Source organism: Globicephala melas, chromosome 7 (genome assembly GCF_963455315.2).
Source record: "Globicephala melas chromosome 7, mGloMel1.2, whole genome shotgun sequence".
Taxonomy (NCBI): Eukaryota; Metazoa; Chordata; class Mammalia; order Artiodactyla; family Delphinidae; genus Globicephala; species Globicephala melas.
The window spans coordinates 94,339,122-94,365,753 of NC_083320.1; the positions used below are offsets into that span (position 1 = coordinate 94,339,122).

A 26,632-nucleotide genomic window follows, 5' to 3' on the forward strand; every position below is an offset into this window, starting at 1 on the left:
TGCTGGGCCAGATCTGGGGGGCTGGTGGTGGTGATGCTGGGGGCCTGGGGAGGGGGCATGTCTCCAGGACCTGATCTTTTAGGTGACACAGGACTAGTCTTGGCACAGCCCAGAGAATTTGGGGTGGAGAGCTTTTTATACCCCAGGGGTCTATCAGGTTCCTGGAATTTCTCTCTAAGTGATTTATTCCACTGAGTCAAGGTGTTGCTTCTCACATTTGGGGATCAACAAAGTTAAAACATTACAGAGTTAAGGCATTACTGGCTCTTGGAAAAGACATGCCACTTAGATGGACTGACCTTTGGCCTTCATCCTATGCTGTCTGGAAGGGAGAGGCCGTGTTGAGAGCGGGCTGAGGGGCCTTCTCCTCAGCTGTCCTAAAGTTTGGGTTGGGGGTCACGGGCTATTGCCCAGAAGGACAGGAGGCGCTCAGCAGCCCTGGAGACGGGAATGGGGAGGGCGGTCACCGTCGAACCCTCGTGTCCCACAGCCCTGGCTGCAGGGAGCAGAGGGGTGTGTTCAGACCCAGCTCGTGTGTGGCATCCTGGAGCGTGAGTGCGGCCGTGAGGATCTGTCAACCCAGGATCCTCCTGGCGTCGCAGAATATCGGCCTTGCTGCACTGATGTCCTGCTTCCGTCCAGAAGTCCAGGGACACAGCTGGTGCTCAAGAACTGTCTCTGGGGTAGTGTTTCTTCCCACTCCAGGGTACATTCCAGCATCCCATTTGATCATGGGAAAACCAGCCAGCTTAACCCTCTACCCTCCCCTCTCCCACCACCCTAGGAATGCATTTACCCAGTTAGATTTTTAACCTTAAGCTCCCTACTTCCACAGAGGGTCAAGGTGACGGACAGCTGTGTGGATAAACATTTCTGCAGCATCCATTAAAACTGCCTGTGAAAGACTTTGCTGATTATGATTTTGGTGTCTCTGTGCAGTGTAGCATTCCATATCACAGATATATATATATTTTTATTGCATTGGGCATAGTGGATGAGAAAGGACCTCTCCTCTCAGTGAGCTCACAGGAGAGGGAGACAGTGAAGGAAGGGCAGGTGTCAGAACCAGAAGAAAGAACATGGTTCAGGGGGGCATGGAGTGGAAGCGTTGTCAAGAAATGCTTAATAGAAGAGGAAACACTCGAGATGAGTCTATTAAAGGAAGTGTTTATCCACCCAGACAGTGGAAATACAGCAGTAGAGGAAATTCATGAGACTAGACGGCAGCCCACCTGGGTCCATGTTCCACCACTGACCTGTCAAGCCTCTGATCTAATATTTATAATGACCATGCTGTGATCTCTGTCCTCTGCCTCACAGTATGACAATGGACATTAAGTCCCTTGTAATAATGTGCATAAGCTGAGTTATGCAAATATTAGGGGTCATCACCTGGGGGTTCCCTGAGATAAATTGATTTTTTTAAAAAGTTAGCTTTGGGACTTCCCTGGCGGTCCAGTGGTTTAAGACTTCGCCTTCCAGTGCAGGGGGTGTGGGTTCAATCCCTGGTCGGGGAGCTAAGATCCCACGTGCCTTGTGGCCAAAAAACCAAAAACATAAAACAGAAGCAATATTGTAACAATTCAATAAAAACTTTAAAAAATTAAAAAAATAAAAGATAAATTTTAAAATTAGCTTTATTGAGATGTTAATGTACATGCAGTAAAATTCCACCCATACAATTTGATGGGTTTTGATAGATGTTTATACAGAACTACCACCACATTGAAGATAGAGAATGTTTCTGTCTCTCCAAAAAAGTTCCATCAGGCACTTTTGCAGTCATCAATTACCTCTTCTCCCCAACGGCTGATCTGCTTTCTGTCAGCATGGTTTTCCTTTCTAGAATGTAATAGAAATGAAATCACGAACTGTTGAGTCTCTTGCGTCTGCTTTCTTTCACTTGATGCTTTTCAAGTGCAGCCGTGTTCTTGCTGAATGCAGCACTAGTTCACTCTTTTTCGTTGCTGAGTAGTATTCCATCGCATGGCTGTTTCACAGTTCATCTATCCACCACTTGTTGGACATTTAGACTGTTTCCAGGTTTTCGATGCTATGAAAATGGTAGGTAAGAACAGTGGTGTGCAGGGTTTTGTGTGGACTTATGCTTTTGTTTCTCTTGGATAAATACCAAGAAGTAGAATTTCTGGGTCCTATGGTAAGTCCATATTTAACTTTCTAAGTACTGGCCGGTCTCTTTTACAAAGTGGCTGTACCATTTTATACTCATTCCCGCAGTACAGGAGAATTCCAGTTGTTCCAAATCCATACCGTAATCTGTATTCTCTCTTTAGTTTTACTGATTCTAATGGGTATGTAGCAATATCTCATAGTGGTTTCGGTTTACATTTCCCTGTTGACTAATGATGTTGCTATCTTTTCATGTGCTTATTTGCTAGTCATGTATCTTCTTTGGTGAAGTGTTTGTTCAGATCTTTTGCTCATTAAAGAAAAAATTGAGTCATCTTTTTTCTTCTTATTGAGTTGTAGAAATTCTTAATATATTTTGGATAGAAATCCTTTAGCAAATGTGTTTGCAAATTTTTTCCCCCGGTCTGTGACTTTCCTTCATTACTTGGATGGTGTCTTTCAAGGAGTGAAAGTTTTTAATACTTTTGGTGTGAGGAAAAATGGTATCTTGGTGTCGGTTTTTTTTTCTCTTTAATAAATTTATTTATTTTTGACCATGTAGGGTCTTTGTTGCTGCGCATGGGCTTTCTGTAGTTGCGGTGAGTGGGGGCTACTCTTCATTGCAGTGCACGGGCTTCTCACGGCGGTGGCTTCTCTTGTTCCGGAGCACGGGCTCTAGGCACGCGGGCTTAGTAGTTGTGGCTTGCGGGCTCTAGAACGCAGGCTCAGTAGTTGTGGCACACAGGCTTAGTTGCTCCTCATGTGGGATCTTCCTGGACCAGGGCTCGAACTCGTGTCCCCTACATTGGCAGACGGATTCTTAACCACTGCGCCACCAGGGAAGTCCCTCTTGGTGTAGTTTTGGTTTTTGTTTCTTTTATGAGTGTGCTTAGGCATCTTTCATATGTTTAAAATTTGTTTTATTTTTGCCCATGTCCCTTGCCCATTTTGTATTAGTTTTTTAATCTTTTTCTTTTGGATTTCTAAGAGCTCTCTGTATTAGGGAGACTAACCCTTTGTGATAACATTTTTCCTAGTTTGTGTTTGTATATAACCTATCCTGTGCATATGTTTTAGTTTTCCATGTAGCGAAATATATCAGTCTTTTATGGCTTTGTGATGGTTATAAAGGCCTTCACCACTACAAGGTCATAAAGAAGCTTGCCAGAATGGATGTGATTTACATAAGCATTTACCTTTAATATGCAGTTTAATACGCAGTTATCCTGGGCTTCTGAGTGAGTGGCTAGTTGTCTTAACCTTTTTGCCCTGATCTTCTATCCATTCAATAAAGATCCAGTTGTGAGAAATCACAGGGGCCCAGCGTAGGTAACAGTGGAAACAGAATACCTAAGGAGGAAATGCCTGTCCATCTGTTTTTACAGGGTTCACATTCAGCAATGTTAGAGCTGTTTAGGAGGCCATGGTTGAGGCATCTTGGTACAGATTACAGCCAGGAACAAATCTAGGTCCTGCCATTAGCTGAGTGACCCTGGGCAAGTCATTTAACCTCTCTGCATCTGTTTCTACACCTTTCGGATGTCTGCTTGACTGGGCTATGAGGATTATGTGGGACATGACAGGTGTGGCTGCACTTTGAGAGAAGCTTCCGGTGGTGCAAACCTACTCGGGTTGCAATTTCTCATCCTCAGCCAGGTCTGCTCTGTCTTCCTGACTCTCGGGAAGGAATCCTCTCAGAAGCTCCTTGTATTACACTCAGGACTGTCTTAGCTCAGGATGCCATAACAAAATACCATAGACTGGGTGGCTTTTATTTGTCATGTTTCTGGAGAACGCAACTCCAAGATCAAGGTGCCAGCAGAGTCAGTGTCTGGTGAGGGATCTGTCCTTGGGTCAGACAGCTGCCTTCTCACCGTGACCTCACCTGACCTTTCCTCAATGTGTGTAGGTGGAGAGAGAGAGAGAGAGAAATCTATTCCTCTCATTATAAGGGCACTAATACCACCATGAGGGCCCCCTCCCTCATCTCCATCTCCAAATACCATCACAGTGAGGGTTAGGAATTCAACATAGTGCATTTGGGGAGGGCACAAACAGTCCATAGCAAAGACTGATGCCTTGAGCAGGCTGATGACTACTTCTCTGTGACATTATGCTCATGCTAACAGTAGATGTGGTGGGTGTGTGGAAAGAGGAGAGCCAGGTGGGCTCTGGGTGGGAAAATCACAGCAGAGTTCTAGGATGTTGAAAGCTGTTTTTGGGCAAGGGCATTGGCAGGTCTGTGCCAGCCCAGGTCCTCCGTGGGTCCTTCTTCAGGGTTTATTTTTTCTGAAGCAGATCAGCACAGCAATGGTGAGCAAAGCCTGGATGAGGCTTCAAGGTGGCCACAGTCTCTGTTTTTCCAGACTTGGGGAAGGAAGGCACATGTTCCTTCAGAGCTGGTCCTGGGAGCAGACTGTGGTTGCTGGGAATAATCCACAGATAGAAAAAACCTGAGTTTTGCATGTTGGCTTCTGCATATTTAAATACATCATTTACTCTGTGCCAGGCACCTTTGGAGCACTTTGGAACATCCTTATGGAGGAGTATGTGAGGCTCGAGCAGCGTAGCGGAACCTCTCTAAGTGGTGAGGACAGGGCATTGTTGCAGGGATGGGGCCGTGCAGGATGACGGGAGCTGCTGCTCCGGAATCTGGGCCTGAACTCAGCGGGGCTCCCCGGCAAGAGGGAAGCACTGCAGGAAAACTTGGGACCCTGAAAGTGGCCTGAATCCACATCTGACCCTCACGGTCTCAGCCTCGGTGACAGGGGTGACCTGCAGAGGAATCCTGTGTCATGAAGCTGCACACATGTCTGGCTCAGGACTCAGAGAAGCTGGAGGAGGGGATCCAGTGGGAGCTGGCAGAGCTGAGGGCCTGGCTTCTACCCCACCCCCAGGCCGACCCAGTGGATCAACAACACGTGCACGACAGCACCTGGTGCCCTGTACCTGCCTTCGGGGACGAGGGGCCGCCACTTCACCTCCGCCTTCTGAATCTCACACAGGTGTCTCTCTGGTGGCCGAGTGTGACTTGGAAACACCTAGCAAGGGAATTCCAGGAAACATAGTTCCTGCTGATCCCTGTGGATACACTACACAGCTACCAGGGGTGGCAGGTCTCTTCTTTTTTTGCATTTTACAGATGCATGAACGGAGGAGGAGATGGGGGGAGGTTCTGTGACTTGCTCAGAGTCACACAGTTATTAAGTGAGGCTTCTGCTCCGGTGCCTTTAACTATCATACAATGCTTCTGTTATACTTGATTACATCAGAAACCCCATCTCCCGTTCCTCCGGGATTCCAGTCCATGGGAGGATTCTCTAAGGTGAAGGATGGGTTCCAAACACCGCTTCGCCCTTGATAAGCCACTGTGGACCCCAATCATAGTTTCTCTTACGTTTTTTTACATTGCACCATGTGTGCTTCTTTCTAGGTAGTAAATTCCCTATGGTTTCTTTGATAGCGATGCTTACCATACTTTGGGGCTCACCATTAGCACCTAGCGTGGCTGTTTGGTGCAATAAGTGAGTGTGTGGGTAATGCGTTTGGGGCCTTTAATAACAGTTGCTACATTTTATCGCACATCCGCTGCCTGCCGGAGGCTGTGGGTGTCACACTGCTCTTTATGGAAGAGAGAATTGAGATTTGAGAGCTTGGGTTTGTTTCCCTAGTAAGCAATGAAGTCTAGATTTGAGCAAAGATCTGCTGGCGGGTCACTGCCCTTTGTCAGCCAAGCCCCCGTTCAGCAGTTTGCTCCCCGGTTAGCAGACCCAGGGGAGGACCAGCAAAGCCATGCTGGCTCCTCTCAAGGTGCATCTGGGGGTGGGAGTGGAACCTCAACCCCCAGCTCCCTGGGACCTGGATGGGGTGAACACAGCCTTTCTCTATCTCTGAACATGTAGGGATGAGGGCTTTGCCAACAGATCGGGTGAAGCCAGAAGGGCTTTAGGCATGGGGTGAGCAAAGTGAGAATTCACCTTCTCAATCTGGGGCCTCACAGTACTTAATGGACTGCCTCAGTCTCCCAACTTAGGCTTTTTATTTTAAAAAGTTAATTAATTTGGTTGCACCAGTTCTTAGTTGCTGCAGGCAGACTCCTAAGTTGCAGCATGCGGACTCTTAGTTGCGGCATGTTTGTGGGATCTAGTTCCCTGACCAGGGATCGAACCCAGACCCCCTGCATTGGGAGCGTGGAATCTTAGCCACTGCACTACCAGGGAAGTCCCACCAACTTAGGCTTTTTGAATCTTATCTGCATCTGGGTCTATGTTGGTACTTGATTCCTTAATCATGTTTGCCTTTTTTTCTGATGGGCACCCTCTCCCATAATTAGACTGAGTTTCTGCATGAAGAGAGCTTGGATTGGGGGGTCCTTCCCCGCCGCCCGCACCCGTGGCCCCTGGTGCATTAACTTCATGCACCAGCAGGGACTGGGGATCCGTCCAGAGGCCAGGTCTGGCACAGTCCTTACTGGTCATTTGAGGAAGTGAAACTTCAGTAAGGTGATTATTTTTAAAAACTTCAAAATTTGAAGTAATTTCAGATTTATACGTCCGTTACAAAGACATTACAGAGGGGCGCCATATTCCCTTCCTCCAGCCTCCCCTAAGGTTAACGTCTCACGCAGATAACCAGGGTACCATTACCTAAACTAGGGAATGACAACAGTATTAACACAACTCCAGCCTCTGCGCTGATTTCTCCGGCTTTCCCATGTCATGACCTTTTCTGTTTCTGTGGCATTTCATCCTCACATCTCCTTAGCCTCCAATCTGTGACAATTTCTCGGTGGTTCCTTGTCTTTCACGACCTTGAAATTTCATGACCTTGACATGTATGAGAAGTAGTGCTCAGGTGTTTTGTAGACTGTCCTCAGCATGTGTTTGTGTGATGGTTTTCCACGATTCAACTGAGGTTATGGGTTCGGGGCAGAACACCCAGAGGCCTTCTTCTTCACGTCCCATGCCGTCTGCAGGCACATGATAGCAGCATCACTTCTGCATGGTCATGCTCATCTTGATCACTTACTGGGTCTCCCCCCTGTAAAGTCATTGCTTTCCTCTTCTCTGTATTCTGTTTGTTAGCTACGAGGCATGAGTCCAGTCGACGCTCGGTGGAGGAGGGAATTAAGCTGTGCCTTTTTGGGGAGGGAGTAGCACAGGATTTGTGGACATCTGTTAAAACCAACCACCATTGATCAGTGCTGTGGAGGAGGTGCTTTTCGTTTTTGTTTTTCTGCTGCACCGTGTGGCCTGTGGGATCTTAGTTCCCCTGGGGGAGATGCTTTGATGTTTTGCAGATACCCTGTTTCCAGCAAGGTGATTTTTCAGATCACTTTGCTGAGTGTTGTACCCGGGGAAACAGGCTGTCTTCCCTCTTACCAGCGTTGTTATTTGATTAATCAACAGCGTAAGGAATCCTATTTCTCTGAGTGTGATGCTTTATGAGATTTTTGCTGGCAGTGGCATTTTAATATTGGGGACTCTGGAGGCTGTGTCTCATGGGAGTGATGCCTGGGAGCCCGAAGCTGAGAGGCCCTATGGGCTAGATATACAGCTACTCGCTTTTGCATATGTGACGCATGCCTTTGCTTGCAAAGGTAAGCTAACGACTTATAGGAAGTGCTAAGATAACATCAATAGCAGACTTTATTTTTAGATACCTTTTCCCACCTTGAAGGCTACAGATGAACTTCCAGTTGCTTGCGCGAGGTTAAGGAAAAAATATGGTTATAAGTAGCTCCAGCCACGATGGACCCCATGGTCCAGCTCTGTTCTTAGGCCAGTGGTGTACTTACGTGTTCCAGACTTCGCAGTCAGCTGCTTTTTGACTTCTCCATGGAAAACTCGACACAGAAGTCACTGTGTTTAGCATTTGACCAACTCCGTTATTGATCAGTGATTGCCACCATTGTGGCAGAATAGCGGGAAGGGGAATCTCCTACAGGAAAAGAAGTATGTGATCGGTTTCTAACGAAATATAAGTGTGGATTATTCGTTTTTGATCATCTTTTTTGATTCCCAGCGACACAGGTAACTGAGGTATAAAAACAAGCAATATACCCCACCTGGTGGCAGCGTACACCAGTGATGATTTGTTCTGGGAACAAAGGCCAGTGGCTTGCAATCTGCTCTCACCTGAGCTGAACTGTTGAAATCTGGAACTTTCTCTTCTAGGATGATTTCCTGTTCAGCGTCTCCATTTTAAGTGGGATCCTTTGCAGCATCCTGGCTGTGCTGAAGTTTATGCTGGGGAAGGTTCTGACCAGCAGAGCCCTCATAACCGATGGTGAGTAAGGCCAGTGCGTCTAGGGGCTGAGCTCACATGGAGGGGAGGTGCTGTTTGGGTCACGTTTCGCTGCTCGTCTCGCAGAAGAGCTCAACAGTTCGGAATCTGTTCCTCACTGCCCTCCCCTCCACCCAGGCTGTTTAGTGATTCTCAGGGTTTCCTGTCAGGGCAGATGTCTTGTGCCCTAGGAATTGAATACACTCTTCTTGAATCACCTCCACCGGCACCTCCCACCAGGGTGGCTCAGGGCTCCCCAGGCTCTTAATCATGGAGCACAAAGGGCTTCCCAGAGCCTTGCATTTGATGTGCATTGCTCCAAATAAAAAGTAAATGTTTTCCCTGGATTCTGTGCAGGTTTCCTTGGTGAACGCTCCACGCCCATTTCCCCCTCCAGCTAGTGAAACGCTTACCTGGGAGTTCAAGTTGCAGTGACCAGGGCTTCGCCAGGGAAATGAGCCGTGTGTTCTCTGCTCAAGACCCAAACCAGGCGGAGATGTCCCTCTGCGTCCTGTGGGCCAGGAGGAGCTTCCCGCGTGGCCTCTGGGCTGACAGAGAAGGATGTGTGAAAGTAGAAAAAGCACGTTTCCGTTTTTTTGCAAACTAATGCTGGCATGTAAACTAGAAACATGATGGACGCTACTGCCTGCCTGTCTTCTTTTTCTTTATCCTGGAGCGTGTGAAGTTTCTGGGGGTCGGGAGTAGCGACCTGAGCCCCTGTGCCCTGGGGTGGGAGGTCCAAGGGTAAAAGCTGGTGGGTTGGTGGATGTGCCTGCACAAAGTAGAGCAGAGATCGTTAGGATTTTCTTTCTTCCTTCCTTCCTTCTTTCCTCCCCTCCCCTCCCCTCCCCTCCCCTCCCCTCCCCTCCCCTCCCTTCCCTTCCCTTCCCTTTCCTTCTCCCCCCGCCCCACTCCGGCTGCACTGCACAGCCTGTGAGATCTTAGTTCCCCAGCTAGGGATTGAACCCGGGTCCCGGCAGTGAAAGTGCTGCATCCTAAGCACTGGACCGCCAGGGAATTCCCATGATTTCTTTTTAAAGGAAAGCACCACTCCCTCCTCCTCAGATTCTCAGGGTTCTCTCCTATGTGCAATACGTGGGCGCAGTCATGTGTGGGTAGCTGTTATCCGTTGAGGACGGGGCGGACGGCGGTCAGAGGGCCCTTCCCTCCCAAGTGACGAGCTTGGTGACACGGTGTGGACTTGGACTCCTAATCCTGTGCTGATGCCCTGCCGTGTGTGGAGCTGGACTTCTGCACGGTGGGGCAGGCAGGCAGGAGGTCAAAGTGATGCTTCCAGGACTGGGGGAGAAGTGTTCACTCCGTGTGATTTTTGTGGTCTGGTGTTTTTTAAGCTGGAAAAGAAAACGCCTCCTTTGGCTGTGGAATCCTCCTTTTTTAGGAATGAGAGCACAGGCGGCCTTGGGCTGAGAGCAGTAACCAGGAGTTCGGGTGTGGGTTCTCCAGCCACCTTCCAGGTTCTTTTCTGTTGCTCTGAGGGGCACAGCTCTGCCTGCACCCTTTAGGCCTGAACAGAGCAGAGGTCTGGCTGGACCTTGAATCTCCAGCGACGTGTTCTGTTCCTTCCTTTCGAAGTCTCTTTACCTTGCACACGAGGGACGGGAAGGCAGGCCTGGGGGAAGCTGCACCGGTCAGCACAGTTTTCGGGGCTCCGGGTGGTGAGTACCCAGCAGGCGCTCCTCTGTCTGCCCTGAGTTGATCCCATAAGTCAGAGAGCCCCTCTGACTTACAGATATCAGCACTTTCTGTATTCAGGTGACTGCAGCCGAGACACTGGGCCGGGAGCCTGAATGTGGACCCAGCAGTCACGCCTTCCTCCCAGGCCGCCAGGCAGGAGGCCCTGTCCCCTCTCTACCCATGACCACGGGGCTTGACCCCCTTCTTCTCAGAACAGTGGGTGCCCCTCCCTCGACCGGTGACTTCACCTGACGCCTTATAGGCGTTCCAGATGCTGTTTCTATTTAGGCTTCACTCGTTCTAACGTCCCGCCATGTTGTGTGGTGTAAGAGAAGCCCCTGATGAGAAGTATGTGCTTTCTAATGAAATAACTCCTGATGTCATCATTTTCACATACAAAACCATCCACCTGCATAAGCAGTACTTCCGTCCCAGTCTTGACCCAGGGAGAGGGGTCATTACAAAGAGAAGTGGGTGGTTTAAGTGAAAATTGTTCCACCGGCAGGCTGGGGACAGGCACTCCTCAGGCAGAGGGAGTTGAGTTGGGAGGGAGCCTGGGGCATCTGCGGGGGGAGAGTTAGGAAGGGAGGATATGAGGGGCCCCGACGAGTGGGCGAGGGCGGACCAATCAGCACGTTAGGTCAAGCGTGGGATTTTGGATGTTTTGCTAAATGTTTGAACAGACGAGGTGACATGATGTTTTTAAAAGAGACTTGTGGCCATCAAGGTAGAGAACAGAGCGGAGAGGCCTCAGGGTGGGGAGAGGTCTCTGGGGAGCTCTCGGGGTGGTGGCCTGGGTCGGGGAGGGGGAGATATGGGGGAATGGAGGAAGGGTGGGCGATATTTATAACATGGGCAGGGCTCGGGGATGAATTGGCTGTGGACGTTGAGGAGAGACAGACTGGCAGAGCAAGACAGGGGCCGCTATTGCAAACAGCTGAGGCAGCACCCCGGTCCCCTAGCCTGTCACCCATGAGGGCCCCCTCCCCGCCATCAGGGGACATGGTTGTCGCACTCTGCAGTCCCCCGCTTGGTGGGAGTGTCAGCTAAATAGGCGGCAGTAATTACAGCCTCCTGCGAATTGCCTTGTCTGGGATCCCGATTTTCCTCATTCCTTGATGAGCAGTAGGGAACCATCTGTAAGTATCTGCTCTCTGTTCTTCCCTCACGTGGGGAGGTCGGGGGCCGGCTGGGCTTCGGGAGCCATGCCTGCCGTTACTGTTGGTCTGGCCCAGGGCAGGGGGCCAGGCAAGTTAATACTACAAATCAGACAGAGGAAGATTGTGGAAAGGTACCCGGGGGGAGTTCTGAACGAGGGGCCAGCAGCTGGGCTCCAGCGCTGCCCGCAGGACAGCCGGAAACCCGAGTTGAGGGGCCTGGGTTGACTGCTCTGACGTATCAGGAGTCTGTGGTGGATTTCAAGTACGTGAACGACTTTGAATCAGAATTTCCTGCATACAATGAATAGGTGCTTCATCGCACAGATTCTTGTCTAGTCGTCAACGCCAGACTGTTAGAGCCTCTAATCAAGATCGCCTGAGACATTGTTCTGTTTTCTAAGATGATGACGGCGTTTATTTTTGGCAAGAGCCCTGGCTTTAACGGGCAGATGGAACAAGCATGTGGGCCTGGGTGGGGTGCGGACAGCGGCTCAGAGGTGAGTGACCGATGTGGCCTTGTGTGCCTCGTTAGGAAGATGGGTGGCCTGTGGGCTCAGTGTCCTTCCTGGGGAGTAGTTGCCGCTAGGAAGCCTCTGAAATTCTGAAGGAGGCTGCAGGGTGGGTACGGAGTCGTCCCCCAGGCCGGGTGTGCCGTTTCCAGTGTCCCCGCACAGGCTCATGAGAGGTGCAGCTGAAATGAGTCAGGCTCCGTCACAACCACAGGTGGGCAGAGCGGAGCAGGTCAGAGACTCCTGGAAGGTGTGGGTGAACAGGGTGAAAGTTCCACCAGCTGTGAACCATCCGGAGTCTGCGTGGGGTGGGTGGGTCCCCCCACTGTGGAAAGGAGAGGCTGGTAGGTCCTGGGCTGGCAGAGCCCGGTGACTTGGTGCAGTGAGTGGGCATCTAGTGGCTGTCTGGGGGAACCTCCCACCCTCTGCAGCCTTTCTGAGCTCCTCCGGGCTTCTCTGGGGGCCCCGGGGGCCCACTGGTACCCACGACAAAGACGGAGAAAGAAGAATGAAGGACTCCAGTCTGCCCTGCGGCAGCAGCCATCTCTAGCTCGTCTCTGCCATTTTCCTGTAGCCACCCCCGAAAACAAAGTTCCCCCAACTTGATGCCTGAGAGGTAAACTCCAGCCCAGGTAGCCCCTTGACAGGGTAGTGGTCTCTGTGGACGTTTTTGGTGGCCTTCTGAGAAAAGGCGTGGGCTGCAGAGACTTCTTTTAAGAGGACTGGTCTGATTCCACTTGTTAAAAAGAACAGGGAGATTCGAGGGACAGCCAGACGCAAGAGGGTAAATGCCAGCCTCTACTAATGGGAGAGGGGAAGTATCTTGATGATCCTGATGTATCAGGAGACAGGAGAGAAATACGGCCTCCCCCGTCTCAGAGTGGGCTCACCGTCCCCCTCCTTGGGGAGAGATGGAAGCAGAATTGAGGGTGTGATATGCAGAGGCCGAAACCATGGGCAGGACAGAGAGTGGGGAGCTCCAAAGCGCTCTGCGTGCGAGGAGCTGGTAGAGACTCTGCGGTGACAAGGGCGGAGTGGAGTCAGCTACATGAGCCGCATGGCCAACAGAGAAGGGGAGCACGCTGACTGCTTTTCCCCATCGTCTAGAGGTGAGCGAGCCTGGAGGAGCCACGGAAACTAACACCACAGGGGCCTGGGTTGCAGCCTTGTCCCCGGGCGGCCCTGAGGAGAGGCCAGGACGTAGCACGGGGAAGGGCGCCTGTCTCCTGTCGGTCGAAGGTGGAAGGCTTAGAGATTTGGCCTTGGGACCTGGAACTGGTGGGACACATCTCAGGTGAAGCTGATGCCAGCCCTGCCCTCCCGGTACCCACAGGGCACCCAGAGAAAGCTCTTCGTCAGGTCTGCTGTCTGCAGTGGAGGCCTTGGGGGAGGGGTACAAGTGCTCCCTGCGGACGGTGGGTCGGGATCCCCAGGTAGACACAGCGGGGCAGGTGGAGGCCCCGCCTGGAATAGCCCTCACCCACCTCAGGATCCCAGCAAGTCCCGGCCGCTCTCTCCACCCAGTTCCCTGGACTGGCCTCTGGAGGATATGGTCCCCGGTGGCAGGAAGGTGGAGGGGTTTGCCTTTGTTAACCCATGTCACCTGTATTGAGGTGAAACTGGGTTGGAAGGCTCCGCCGGGTGTGAACCTTGTGGAGAGCCTCGGGAAGCGACTGGAGAAGTTTGGCTCTCCAGGGGGCCCCAGACCACACCCTGAAGTTCAGGGGTAAATCGTCCGCCTCTCGGGGGGCTGTCTCCCCAGAGCTGTAGCCGCAGGCCCGCCTCGGCAGGGAGCCCCCCAGAGCCTGGGCAGCGGTGGCTTCCTCTCTCCCTCGGGACGGCCCAGCCCGGCCGGTGGGAGTCCAGGGCTAAGGCCATGTCCATGCCTTCCCCTCCCCCCTCCCCCCCTCCGTTAACTCAGTATTTAATGCAGCAATCAATCGAGTCCCCGAGGAGTGCCAGCCCCTGTGCTGGGACTTGGAGCAGAGCAAGGAGAGACACAAAACTCCTGTCCTTACGCGGACATTTCTGGTGGGAAAGAGGGATGTCTGCAAAGAGAAAAATGGTAAAAATGTCTTGTTACGGAGAACCGTGAAGCAGCAGCAAGGGCGTGCTGGTAGGAGGGTGTGGCTGAGGGAGGGAGGGACGGCCTTAGGGGCTCTGAGTCCAGGCTGGGGAGGCAGCGTGGGAGGCCCAGGACGAGGGGTCTGGCCGGCGGAGGCCTGCGGGGGAGGCTGGGGCCGGCGGCTGCAGGCAGCGGCACGGCCGGAGGGGGGGGGCCGAGGAGCGGACCGGCAGGCCTGGTGCAGCTGAGGAGGGAGGGGCTGGTCACCGCAGGACTCGCCGGCGTGAAGAGTCTGGATGGTTTTCAGAACCGGGCTGCTGTTCGCTACAGAGGTCAGTCTGGCTGCCGCGAGGGGACTCGTGGAGAAGATGGGGGATGCGGGCAGGAGGGGCAGCGGGAAGGGGTTAGACCGGGGGGGCGGGTTTGGGGGGTGACAGGTGGCAAGAATGACTTGATGGGTGGACGCGATTCGGGATGTGAGAGAGGTCCAGGCTGGGCTCCTAGATGTTTGGCTTCGTTAGCTAGGTGCACGGGGGCGCTGTTTACAGAGAGGGTGGCCGGAGGGTGAGTCGTTGGGAGGCAGCAGTTTTTGCCCTGAGCGTGTTCAGTTTGAGATGCTTATATGTCTGCAGCAGAGGGGAAAGGTCAGGACGAAAGAGAGCTAGGGAGATGCGGGCTTATGGGATGGAGGTGAGAACCTGGCCGGAGAATATAGGCGGAGGAAGTGTTCAGGGGACTAAGGCAGGCATGCAGATGGGCCCCAGGAGGAGGGTCTAGCAAACGGGACTGAGAAGGACCAGCGAGGGTGCAGAGCGGGAAAGCAGCAGAGCGCGGCGTCCCTTGAGGCTGAAGGGACGTGTTCTTATTAGGAGGGCGTCCAGTGAGGACGAGGCGTTAAGCATGGCCTGTGGCAGCCGGGAGCCATCCAGGACCAGGGCAGCGCTGGGGGGAGGGAGGGACCTGAGTGGGACGGGGCGAAGAGAGAATGGGAGGTGTGATGGGGTAGCCAGCTCTCCAGGGAGTTTTGCGAAGGGCGGTAGTGAATGGGGATCGTGGTGGGTCCAGGAAGGAGGTGGAGGTGGGTGATGATGCTAAGACTTATCCCAGTGGGAGTGACCCAGGAGAGGGAGAAGAAATTCAAGAGCAAAGCCCTTCAGTGGACAGGGATGAAGGTGCCAGTCTTATATAGGAATGGCAGTAACTGGAGAAGCAGCTGAGTATGTGAGGGCAGCAGGCATAGGCGGGCGGTGGACTTGGTGTTGCGAAGATGAGGTGTTGGTGTCTGAACCTGTGTGCTCGAAGAAGTACAAGGCCGAGTCCTCAGCTGAGGCCTGGAGTGGGGAGACGATGGAGATTTGAGGGTGTGATGCAACAGGCAGTGAGATGTCCTTGCAGGCCCAGCGTCATCTCGGTCCCATTGCTGAGGGGGCCGCCTGGTGAGGTGCACCCCGTGGATCCTGAGAAAGGGCTTGGCCTAAATCATCTCTACCCTACACTCTTCTTCCTGTCCCTCTGCTCTTCATTTAGAACACCCCACACCCCCGCAGTGGTGCAGCCCACAGTGAATGCATTTAAGGTTATTCAGCAGAAGCATGGCGCCTTTACCCAGGTGGAGTTGCCAGGGAACGGAGCAGGCCTGCTGTCGGAGAGGTTACTGGCCTGCATGGGCAGCTGCCAGAGGACCACCGGGCAGCGTGGACCTGCAGCTGCTCTCTGGCCCCAGTTATGCTGGGGCAGGCGAGGAGCCTTGTGGCTCGCAGCACGGCGAGACCCCAGGTGCCCCTCTAAACCATTCCCTTCCCACGTGGCCTTGGAAAATCCACAGGTAGACTGGAAGTGCGATGCCTCAGTCGTGGGGACCCACTGAGGTGACGTGTGTGAAAGGAGACGGTGATCCACGTCTGTTAGCTCCAGTTCTGGTTGGATTGCCCTTTCTGCAACCAGGTAGCTAATGCTAGTCTATGCATTTCTTTCCTGGAGAGTGAAGAATCCTTGGGTGACTTAGGAGACACGGCAGAGAAAGCACACGGGTTCAGGTAGAATCCCAGCCCTGCCCCCTCTCAATCTGTATAACGCTGGTCAGTTTACTAAACCTCAGTCACTCTGCTCAACTTAGTTTTCTCATTGGTAAAACGAGGGTGATAATCTGACTTCAGAGTTGAGACAATCCCAGCTCTGTACTTGCCCAGCAGACACTGGACAGGTATGAGTCACTGAGTATTGAGTGTCCCCTGTGTGTTTGGCAGGCCTGGTGCCCCTGCTGTGTCCCTGGGGCCTGGGAGGAAGACGACAGGAGCCTACACAGGCTGTCACTTGGGCATGGTGGCTGGCAGGGGATGGACGGTGAGGGTGACAGCTCCCTCCAGGGAGGTCTCTGGTGACGTGTGAGCAGAGATTTGTCAAACCACGTGGGTGTCTGAGGTGGTGGCTCTCCCCCGAGAAGTGCTTCTGGAACGTCCCTTCCAGTACGCGTTCCGGGATGCAGAGGCATGCCTGGCATTTTGGTAGTTTTCCTGGTGGCTAAGCAAGTTCGCTGGGCACTGCCCTCAGCCCCTCTCTGCGTCTCTTCCAGGGTTTAACTCCCTCGTGGGGGCCGTGATGGGCTTCTCCATTCTGCTGAGCGCCGAGGTGTTCAAGCACGACTCGGCCGTCTGGTACCTGGACGGCAGCATCGGGGTGCTCATCGGCCTCACCATATTCGCCTACGGGGTCAAGTAAGTGCTGTTTCCTCTTTGCACTCCGGGCGGCCACGGGTGCTTTATTCCCCAGCCCCGACGATCACGTCTTGTACCTGTGACCCTCCCGCCCCCGGGGGAGGTCAGGAGACTGGAAAAGCCCCCTGCAGCCATCACATACGCTGGGGGCTGGGACAGGAGTGGGGCAAGGACTTGGACCAGGGGCCTAGGCTTTCGGTCACAAAGGGTCCGCTTTTGTGTGCCGTCTTTTGTAGTTCACTGAACGGTCCTCCCTTTTTAACCCTTCGTGCCTAAAGATTTGTGCCCCTTTCCGCCTCTGTAGTGAGGGTCATGATCAGCACCAGGGAGGCGTTTGTGGGGCTGTCCTCACCCTTAAAGTCCCCTCTGCCACCTGCTACAGAGGCCGGGACCTCACACTTAGAGAACCTCTTACAAAAGGGACTCTGGTGCAGGAGGGCTACATGCAGAGTTGGTTCTAGCCCAGCCTGAGGCCTGTCACTGAAGAAGGAAGTGCCCAGCAGGCATCGCTGGCTCTGCATCCAGCATCTAGGCTGGAGTCGGCCTTTGAAAAGAGAACAGTTTCTCAAAGGTGCCGAGCTTTTAAATGTTAACATGCCTCCTCTCTCCCACTACGATGGCTATGGTAAAAGACACGGTAAGAGTTGGTGAGAATGTGGAGAAATCGGAACCTCCGTATCTTACCCGTGGGCATGTACATTGTTCAGCCGCTTTGGGGATAGTTTAGCAGTTCCTCAAAATGTTAAACACGGAGCCGCCATTTGACCCAGCAAATCCCACCCTTTGGTATATACTGCAGCGAAACGAAAACACATCCATGCAAACACCTATGCATGAACATTTATAGTGGCATTATTCACAGTGGGCAAAAAAGTAGAGACAACTCATATGCCCAACGTATGCGGGTTTTAAAGAACCCAAACGTCCATTAACTGATGAATGGATAAATAAATAAAATGTGGTAGAGCTATGCAGTGGAGTATTTATACAGCCATAAAAAGAAAGAAATACCGATTCATGCTACTGATGGATGGCTGAACCTCGAAAACACGCCCAGTGAAAGAAACCAGTTGCCAGAGGCTACATCTGAATGATTCCACTTACAGGAACTGTCCCCAGTAGGCAAGTCCATGGGGGTTCAGAGTACGTTTGTGGTTGTCAGGGGAAGATGGGGTGGGGAGTGACCGCTAGAGGGCATGGAGTTTCTCTCGGGGGGGCAATGAAAACGTTCTGGAATTAGGTGGGTGTGATGGTTGCCTGTACTAAAAACCGCTGAATTGTAGGAATTCTATAGTATGTGAATTATATTTATAAAAAAACAAAGCCCCCATCTGTTTCCCAAGTGCTCAAGCCCAGGGCTGCGGAGGGTCTGTGTTGGGGTGACCGGCCTTTCTCTTCGCAGGCTTCTCATCGACATGGTGCCCAGGGTGAGGCAGACGCGCCACTACGAGATGTTTGAGTGAAGGAGGCCGGGGCCGGCTGCCCTGCATCCGCATGAGGACTGTCGGGGCCACCGGAGGTTTCCATGCAGGCAGACGGTACTGATGTTTAACTGAACGTTCACTTTCTTTGTGCTCACGGGAACCAGGTCTCCCTAGCAGGCCGGACCGCACTGCTTCCCGCCACTGCCCCCGCCAAACACCGCAGGACCGTGAGCACGGAGCAGGACCCCGTCTCCGGCGGGAGGACTGACCTTTTCCATCATCTTCTGCAGTAAAAAGGTTCGTGTGGGGAGGATACGACGTCTGCTTGGTGGACTGCCTCTGGGGTGCTCCCAGCCTCAAATGGAGAGCAGCTCCCCGGACTCACCTCCTCGGTCCTCCACGTGGGCCCGGAGTCTCCTGGCAGATTTTAAGAGAAGACCGTACCCGTTGGTCCCTCACCCCTTTATCACTTCCTAATTTCTGTCCATGTATTTCATTCATTTCATACTGTTTTACTAATCCTCAATCTAAACACCAGATTTGTTCTGAAGGAGGAGACCATTCTATTTTTAAAGTGCTTCGTGATAGACGTGTGAGCTTTTGCATGGTCGATCTCAGCCCCTGACCCTTCCTTGTACATTCAGAACCCGAACGTACGTGTAAACACAGGATCCCTTTTGGAGAGGTGTGAAACTACAGTTTATTTGTAATAAATAATTATATAATCTATCCATAGATGTATCTATATGCTTATGCTGTGTGACGTGGTAATGGTACATTTCAGTCTGTTCACGTCGTAAGGAACAAGCTGTTCTCGGTTTATGCAGCGTTAGGCATAGATTCTGTTAAAGACACACACACAAAAACAGTCTCCCCACACGCAACATTCTGTACCTCTAGCACTGCTGCTTGTCCGGGCGACGGTGACCAATAAAGACCTTGACCTGTTTTATATGGTATGGGGACGTGATGGTGAAGGTTGTCACTGCTGTGGGTGAAGCACGGGGTGTCGGGGTGGGGGCGGGGGTCAGTCTCACCCCCTGCTCAGGGAGGGGAAGAGAGAGTAGCCACATACGTCCATGTGGTGGTGCCTGGAGCTGACCACCACCCCCCCCCCAAGTCCAGGAGGGCCGTGCCCCGCCCCCCAGCTACCTTAGGCCCCGGAAGGGGAGGTGGTGTGGTCCTAAGAGGTCACTGACCTTGGAGAGAAAGGCACGCTGAAAGCATCCGATTAAACCAACGGCATTTTGAGGCATATTCTATTGGGCTGTTACCATGTTGCACAGAAAAGACGGACACTGTCCAGGTGTGGGAAATGCAAGATTCAATAGGTTTCTTTTCTGCAGGTTTTCTCCCTGTATTTACTGTTTAATATAGTTCCCATTGTGACAGCTATGCCGTGGCAGCCCCCCAAACTTAGGCACTCAAGTTATGCTCACCTTCCTTGGGGACGTGTGTCCCATCAAACATGCAGGCTGTCTCCCTTGGTGTCTCTGCTCTGGGCAGCGACCAGAAGGTTCACCAGCTTCGGAGAGGCTGCATCACGGCCCTCCACCATCCCCACAACAAGCCCCTGGTGGGAGCATGAACTTGAACTTCCTTGTTCCCAGGGCCTGTGCCTAACCACACTGAGCCCTGGGGTCAAAGTGCTCTCTCTGAAGTGGGGAAACATGTTCCAGGTCTAATAAGCCCTCAGCCACTTGAGGGCTATCTTGCTAGTACATCCTTCAAGATTTTTAAACATCTGATATAGTACAGTTACCTACAAAACAAACAACAGTCTACTTGCAAACTCAATTCCCTTCTAGGTGAGCGTGCTCTGCAAATAGTGCTGGTGGGTGTTCCATAGTGAGCCCCCCACCTCCCCAATTCCTTAAACCTACCTTCCTATCAGCATTTTCGGCAGTGTACCTGCAAACGGTGAAACGCAGTCAGCAGCTACCACTGCTGGGGGATGCAGCTGGACGGGGTCCTGCTGGAGCCCTGGTACCCACCCGCCCCGCCCCCAAATCACTTCCATCTGTCACACAAGAAAAGTTTATTGAAAAATAAAGTTCTCCCTAGTTTTCTCTACAACAGTGGAAAACAAAGCAGTGCTCTCTACGCCGGTACAGTACATTTGACAGCAACACCTTATTTGCAGAATCCCGCACTACTTAACCCCAGAAGTGAACAGTAGAAAATGGTTGTACCAGGAGCTGGCTGAAGACACAGACGCGAATGGCCATTAGCTTACAGACATCAAGGCTGTGACAGCAACTACAGCAGAAAGGACGTCACCATCTCCTTTGGCATAGACTTCCACTCTTGTTCATACCCGGGCAGGCCGGTGAGCAAAGGCATCCCACGTCTGCTCCATCTCAGCTGTGCCAGAGGTGGCTGCCTGTGCTAGGTTCCTGGCTGGCTGGCCCAGGGAGCCCTCCAGCACCGCAAAGGCTCTGAGCCTCCAGGACCACCCTTGCCCCCCACGGACCCAGACGGGGCCCTGCCCGACGTACGAGCGCACGGCTGCCCTTGCATCCCTTTGTCGTGCCTCACCGGATGTGGGGGGCTGGGGGGTAATCTGAAGGCTCCACAAGATCTGGGAAGAATAGAGGAAATGATGCTTTGAAGAAGGTAAGTTCCGATCTTAAATGACTGCTGATTCAGCTGAAGAGAATCCAAAGGATCTGAAAAAGACACCAGACTCCAACATAGTCCTCCATTTTCCACAAATGCAATCTATGCAGAATAGGGCCAAGATAGGAGAGGAGATAAAACTCTAAACCTATCTAGGGAAGCAAGAGGCTGAAACCAACCCCCCCCCCCAAAAAAAAAAGCGAACTGACATTCAGGTGATCTGGGAAAACAACATTAAGCCCCGAGTAGCCTCTTGGAGCTCTGAAGACGCCCCCGCCACCTCCATAGAATAACCTTGAATGTGAGAGAAACGTGACAACTAACCAGCCTGGGAGCCTGATCCTCTTGGACTGGACAGTGCAGGAGCCACCCTGGCCAGCAGGGGGCGCCAAAAGGGGCTTCCTGGGGAGCGATTAAGTTCAATTGGTCATTCCTTTCCCCTTCAATAAAAAACAGAAACGCCTCTATCATTGCATTTCAGAGAAAGATGGGTAACTTTAAGGGGACAGTCTGTCAGAGAATTCATTTTAATTTCCAGCTCACCAAGTTCTGCAAAGCAAAACCCTGGAAGGATCCAGAAGCTGAGTGGGGTGCGGTCCACAGCATGTGGCCAGAGGTCACTCTCTTACGTTCAGTTTGCTAATTCTTGTGGCCCAGTTCCATCTGGGGCTGCAGTCAGGCATATTTTCCAGTCAGTGCATTTTAACCAGCAGGGTGGACACAGGACTCAGGTATCTTCCACCACTACGTCCTACAACATTCCATCAACTTGGGAGTATTCTCCCGTAGGTATTACTTTTGAATCAAGGATAGGAAGTGAGCTCAGCTCTTTTTTTCTCGAATTTTATGAAAGGCGAATAACAACAATATTTAACACTCACTAGGGCTTACTATATGCCAGACACTGCTAAACACTGCTAATTCACTGCTAAACTGAATCCTCACAAAAACCCTAAGTGCTAAGAAAGCTGGGGTAGTTTTTTTTCTGCATCGGACACTAGGCAGCTAATTTGGCCTTTTGCTATAAAAACTTGGTTTTCCATTTTTTTGTTGAAGCCCACAAGAAGGAAAGGAACCCGCCCTGTGCTTTAGGAAATTCCTACCTTCCTAAAGAAGTCTGAATCTCTCTACATCCATCCAGCTCTTCACACAAAGGTGCTCTGCAGCCCCATAGGGATGGATGGGGTTAGAATGAAGCCAGTGTAGAAATGAAAATATTTTTCAATAAATACAACATTCCAGGCACGGGAGAGTAACACAACTGAGCCTGTCGTTAACAGACCTTTTTTTTTAAATCAAGAATTGCGGGGGGCATGGGAGAGGGTGGCAATGTTCCCATTAAATACACAATCTAGGTAAACCACCTCGGAGAACGGGGTGGCCTGCCTTGGTCTGGTCTAAAAAGCACAAATCCACCCATAAACAGAACAGTTTCTGTCTACCTGGTCACACTCGTGGCTTCACTACCAGTGAGCTGCACTGGGGCGCCCCAAAGTGAGCTTACCGGGAAGCTGAGTAGTCACTTTTATCGAACCCCACGTTTGCCAAAGAAACAAAAAAAAGGGGGTGCGTATTCCCCTTCATCCTGCTAACCAGATGAAGTGGTTTGGGGCCAGTGCTTCCATGAGTTCAGCAGGGCCTGCTTCCCTTCAGTGCAACCCCTCAGGTAGGGCTGGTTTTCTGCTGCAGCCAGACCTCACCAAGATCCCGGGGTGGCACGTGTCAACCAGCAGTCCCCAAACCCAAAGACCTGGCCGAGCAGCCTGGGAAAGTATGGGCTGGTCTGGAGGAAGCCAGACCTTTTCTTGGGGGTTCTCATGGCTTCATGGGGGTGTATGTGCCCCTACACTATGGCCCGGGGGGGGGGCTTGGAGGGCATTTCCAGCGCCCAGCCTGAGTTGCCCGCAGTGATGCCAGGGCATGTCCTATCTCCAAGCTGGAGGAGTCTGCTAGCTTCCTTCAACAAAACCCAGATTCCAAAAACCAACCCCACATTCCGAAAACGAATCCGAAAGAAAAGTGAAAAGGCACCTCAGAGAAAAAATAAATATCACCAAAGAAATATCTCCAAACATACAGCAAAACACACAAAAAGTAAACTATAAGCAGTGACAAAACCGAATCTAAGCAAAAATGCAAAAAGCTTCTCCAATTGTACTTGTGCAAATCGAATTACATACAAGAAATAAATGAGGTGTTTACTGGCGGGAGAAGTGTTTCCCCTTTCAGGAACTTTTATTCCCGAAAGTCTTTACATTTCAAAGGAAAGCTTTCTCTCCTTTAATAAATTAAATGTTTTCCCTCGAGTTTTTTTTTTTTTTTTTTTTTTTAAGAACTTAGGATCACAGTGGAGGGAAAAAAAAAAAAAATCCCAAATCTTTTAGGAAAAAAATGTACGAAAACTAAAGACCAGGCAAGAGATGAGAGATGCTCAGAGCACAAGAAGACACTAATCCTGATTGGGGATTTCTCTCCCTGTGGAATTGTCATCAATTACCCATTAATTGGTTTAGGATTCTATTAAGATTGGCATCGGCAAAACCATCGAAGGCTCCCAGCCCACACTCTGAGAGGTGCCCTCCTCTCCCAGGGCAGGCAGGAATCGCACCCCTTCCTGTGCAGGGCAGATGGAGGTCCCTATCCCAATGTCCTCTTGGGTCGCTGACCAGACTTGGGCCACGTGTGTGGAGGCCTGAGAGCCAGTATACATTCAGTGTCGCCGCCTCTGTTCATAATGCCCTCAAGAACTGGAGTGTGGGTTTCTTTGCCCCAGGAGCAGCAGCCCTGCAGGCAGAGAGCTCTGGCTTACTTCCATTACTAGAAATGGGGGGAAGCCACAGGAATCTTCAAATGGGGGAGGTGCTCTCCTGGCTGCCTGACCTTAGAGTCCTGACGTGGAGAAGAGGAATTCTCCAGAAGGCGGAGAGTCCCTGAGCTCAGGGGCAGCCAGCAAACAATCCCTGCAGCTTCTGGAACACAAGCCCGGCACAGCATCTTTCTGAGAACAGGGCTTTCCAACTTCCTTGCTTTCAGAGTTCCTGGGTTGGCTGTAACAGCTCTCTCGCAAAATGGCTTTATCTGGCCGAGTGGGAAACTGGTCTCGGCCCGCCGGCTCCCCCTGCTGGTCAAACACCGGCACTCACGTCCTCAGCACTGGAAGCTCCCAGAAGAGCCCAGAAGAGGGCAGCACCGGCCCAGGAATTGCAGGCCTGGGCCCTCAAGCAAATTGCCACCAGCGAGGCTGCAGCCAGGAGTCCCATCTGTAGGGAAAAGCTGTTCCCCACAGCAGGGATGGCACTCCCACTGCGGGAAACCGCCCTTGCAAAGCTTCAAGGCACCCAGGCACTCGCACCCTCCATCCTTATTGCTGTTCTCAGCTAGGCTGTGACGGGCGGGCCCCTGCATCCACGCTCAGAGCAGAGAGACCTCCCCGCCAGCATTCTCCCTGGCACATGTGGGCCACCTATGGGGTCGGGGAGACCCCGGCTGCCCTTCCTCCTTCCCTCCATTCTCTAAGATGGGAGGTGCAATTAAGACCCACAGAGGGTCTAAGAAAAAATGGCTGGCTGTGTGCTTGATATTAATTTTACACCCAAGAAGAATCTAGAAGCAGGCGGAATCTAACTTCCCATAACTCAAGTCTCCACACTCCATCTGGTCCTCAGAAAGCAGAATTCTAGCTTTAAGCTCATGTCCCGAAGGCCCACCCAGGCCATTAGCCTTGCCCAGCTGCTCTGCTTGGCGACCAAGGCACTCAGAAGCATGAGTGAGGGCTGGACGGATCACGGGACAGCTCATAAGGGGGACGTTCCGCCAGAGAGAGAAGAGGGCTCGCTCTTAGCAGTACGGAGATGCCAGGGGCATCGCAGAAACATACACGCTTACACGCACAGCACTGAGGCACGGGGTGGAGGTGTGCAGGACCGGGGGGAACTCACAAAAGCTGGGGGGGGGTAACTCCACGGTTTGGTCCAACCTGCCAAGCGGCTCACCACCCCCGCCCCCCACAAATACCTGTGCCTGGAGTAAAAGCCAGCATCACATTCCTGCCCCTTGCACGCCGCACCCACACTCATAGGTGAGGGGCCAGGACAGTGTACATGCATCCTGGCCTGCCCCTGCTCCCCGAGCCGGCATCAGGTTCACCAAGAGCCCCATTCCCTGGACTTCAGTGACATCAGACATTAGAGGGAATACAACACAAGCCCATCTGTCCAGAACCCGGCTCTGGTGGTCCCTAAGACCAGCTTCACTCCCGTCCAAATCTCAGCTCGAAGACAAATCTCTGAAGGGGCAAAGAGCACGGCCTCCAAGAGCTCCAAGGGTAGCTCTTCTAATCCGAACCAGAAATGACAGTCAAGGTTGTATGTGGGTGTGGGTTTGGGTGCGAGTGTGTTTTCGGCTGGGGATGGGGTGGGACAGAGGAAAGGAGCCTCTCGCTGCAAAGCAGCCCATCTTTGGTCCCCGTGGCTCTCTGGACCACACAGGCATATCCCCGCACGCCAGGGGCTGCCCATGCCCTAGCTGCCGTGTGGCAAGCACACAAGATCTGTTCTGTTCTGCCACCATCCACTTCGAGGAGCTAGGTCCCCATAGCTGCCCTTAAGCATGCCACCAACCCCACAGGGCACCCTGCCCAAAGCAGACAGTAGTAATATTATAGTGAAGGTGGACGGCCAACAGAGGAAGATCGAAGAAGTTACAAGACACGTGATCAATCCCTCTCTGCCCTCCCTAGCTCCCCCTCCCTCCCTCCCAAATAAATAAGTTAATGGGTTTAGGAATGTTCCCATACGAAGTCCTTTCCAACTAGCTCAATTCCTCCTCTGGTTTTGTTTCATTTAAATGAATCTTGAGATTCTCTTTCTACCCTGGAGCAGCTGCATAGACAGTCTCCCTACAGTAGCTCCTCCAAGATTAAAAATGAATTTGTGCCAGGGAGAAGCCAGGCTCCCCGGCCTGACGTCGACTCTCGTTTTGTTTTGGTGAGAACTCCGCTGTGATCCTCCGACCGCAGCGGGAGCAATACCAAATCGAGACCTCCCGCCAAAAGAGTTCAGGCTCTGGCGAAAGTCCCCGAATGATTTCTGCCCACCGTCTTCCCCAGGAGAGTGCGTGCGGGGACGAGCCGGTGGCTGCTAGAGACAGTCTTTACAGAGAGCCACCTGGCCCTTGATGAAGTCCCGGCAGGGGCAGATCCTCCGGTGCCTGGGGTGGGCGCCAGCACAGCTGAACAGCAGGAGGTCACCTTGAAACACACAGTGCTTGTTCTTGGGGTCGAAGGAGGGCACCACGATGTCCTTGGCCATCTCTGAGCTTTGGCAGGTCACCTCGTACCTTGCGGGGGAAGAGAAAGGGGTTAGGGATGCAGGGGTCGTCCTCACCCCTGCCTCCTCCTGTCCACCGTCCGAGGCGTGGGGAGCTCGTTCGGGGCTCCTGCAGTAGAAATGAAACGTCAGCCAGCCTCTGACCCAGCCATTCTCTCACCTCTGGAAATCCAGGCTCGAGAAAGGCAAGTGTGTGCCTGGACACGTGTGTGGGGCTATGCGTTCAAGGCTGCTTAGCGAAGCACTGTCCGTAATGGAGAAAAACTGGAAATAACCTGAATACTCAGCAAGTGGGAAATGGCTGGATCAACTCTGGCTCATCTATACCATCAGAGTTACATGCAGCCCTTGACAGAGGAGAGGTGGAAATGTGAGCATTAGCATGAGAGCTGTCCTCGAGTAAGGCAGGTAACGACAGGATGTACGGTGTACCGACGCGCGCGCGTGCGCGCGTGCGTGCGTGTGAGTGAGAGAGACAGAGAGAGAGAGACGGGGGCGGGGGGAGGAGGGGGGAGAGGGAGAGAAGTCATGAAAGACTACACACTAAAGACTTAACAATGTTTACTTCTGAGGAGTGAGACTGGGGGAAAGATAGGCATTATTTACATGTTTTTTAAAAACTATATTTAATTTTCTCAATTAATGGCTTAAAGATACCCCTGTTACATGGCCTTAGTCCCCACTGGACAGCAGTCAGACCGTCT

General features: G+C 52.2%; 2 protein-coding genes across 5 annotated transcripts in view; one reads left to right on the forward strand and one right to left on the reverse strand.

The window, feature by feature from the left end:
• TMEM163 (transmembrane protein 163) overlaps positions 1-18,712 on the forward strand; it is a 252,979-nt gene extending 234,267 nt beyond the window's left edge. Inside the window, exons 6-8 of the mRNA XM_030850102.2 lie at positions 8,307-8,418; positions 16,417-16,558; positions 17,961-18,712. Coding sequence (XP_030705962.1) covers positions 8,307-8,418; positions 16,417-16,558; positions 17,961-18,021 — 315 coding nt within the window. The 3' untranslated portion in view covers positions 18,022-18,712. The remainder of the gene's footprint in view (positions 1-8,306; positions 8,419-16,416; positions 16,559-17,960) is intronic.
• Positions 18,713-20,005: 1,293 nt separating this feature from the next.
• The window catches only part of MGAT5 (alpha-1,6-mannosylglycoprotein 6-beta-N-acetylglucosaminyltransferase), a 369,708-nt gene continuing 363,081 nt past the window's right edge, over positions 20,006-26,632 (reverse strand). For all 4 annotated transcript variants that reach the window (XM_060302520.1, XM_060302521.1, XM_030850100.2 and 1 more), the window contains one exon: positions 20,006-25,938. In XM_060302520.1, the coding sequence (XP_060158503.1) occupies positions 25,740-25,938 (199 nt within the window). In that variant the 3' untranslated portion in view covers positions 20,006-25,739. The remainder of the gene's footprint in view (positions 25,939-26,632) is intronic.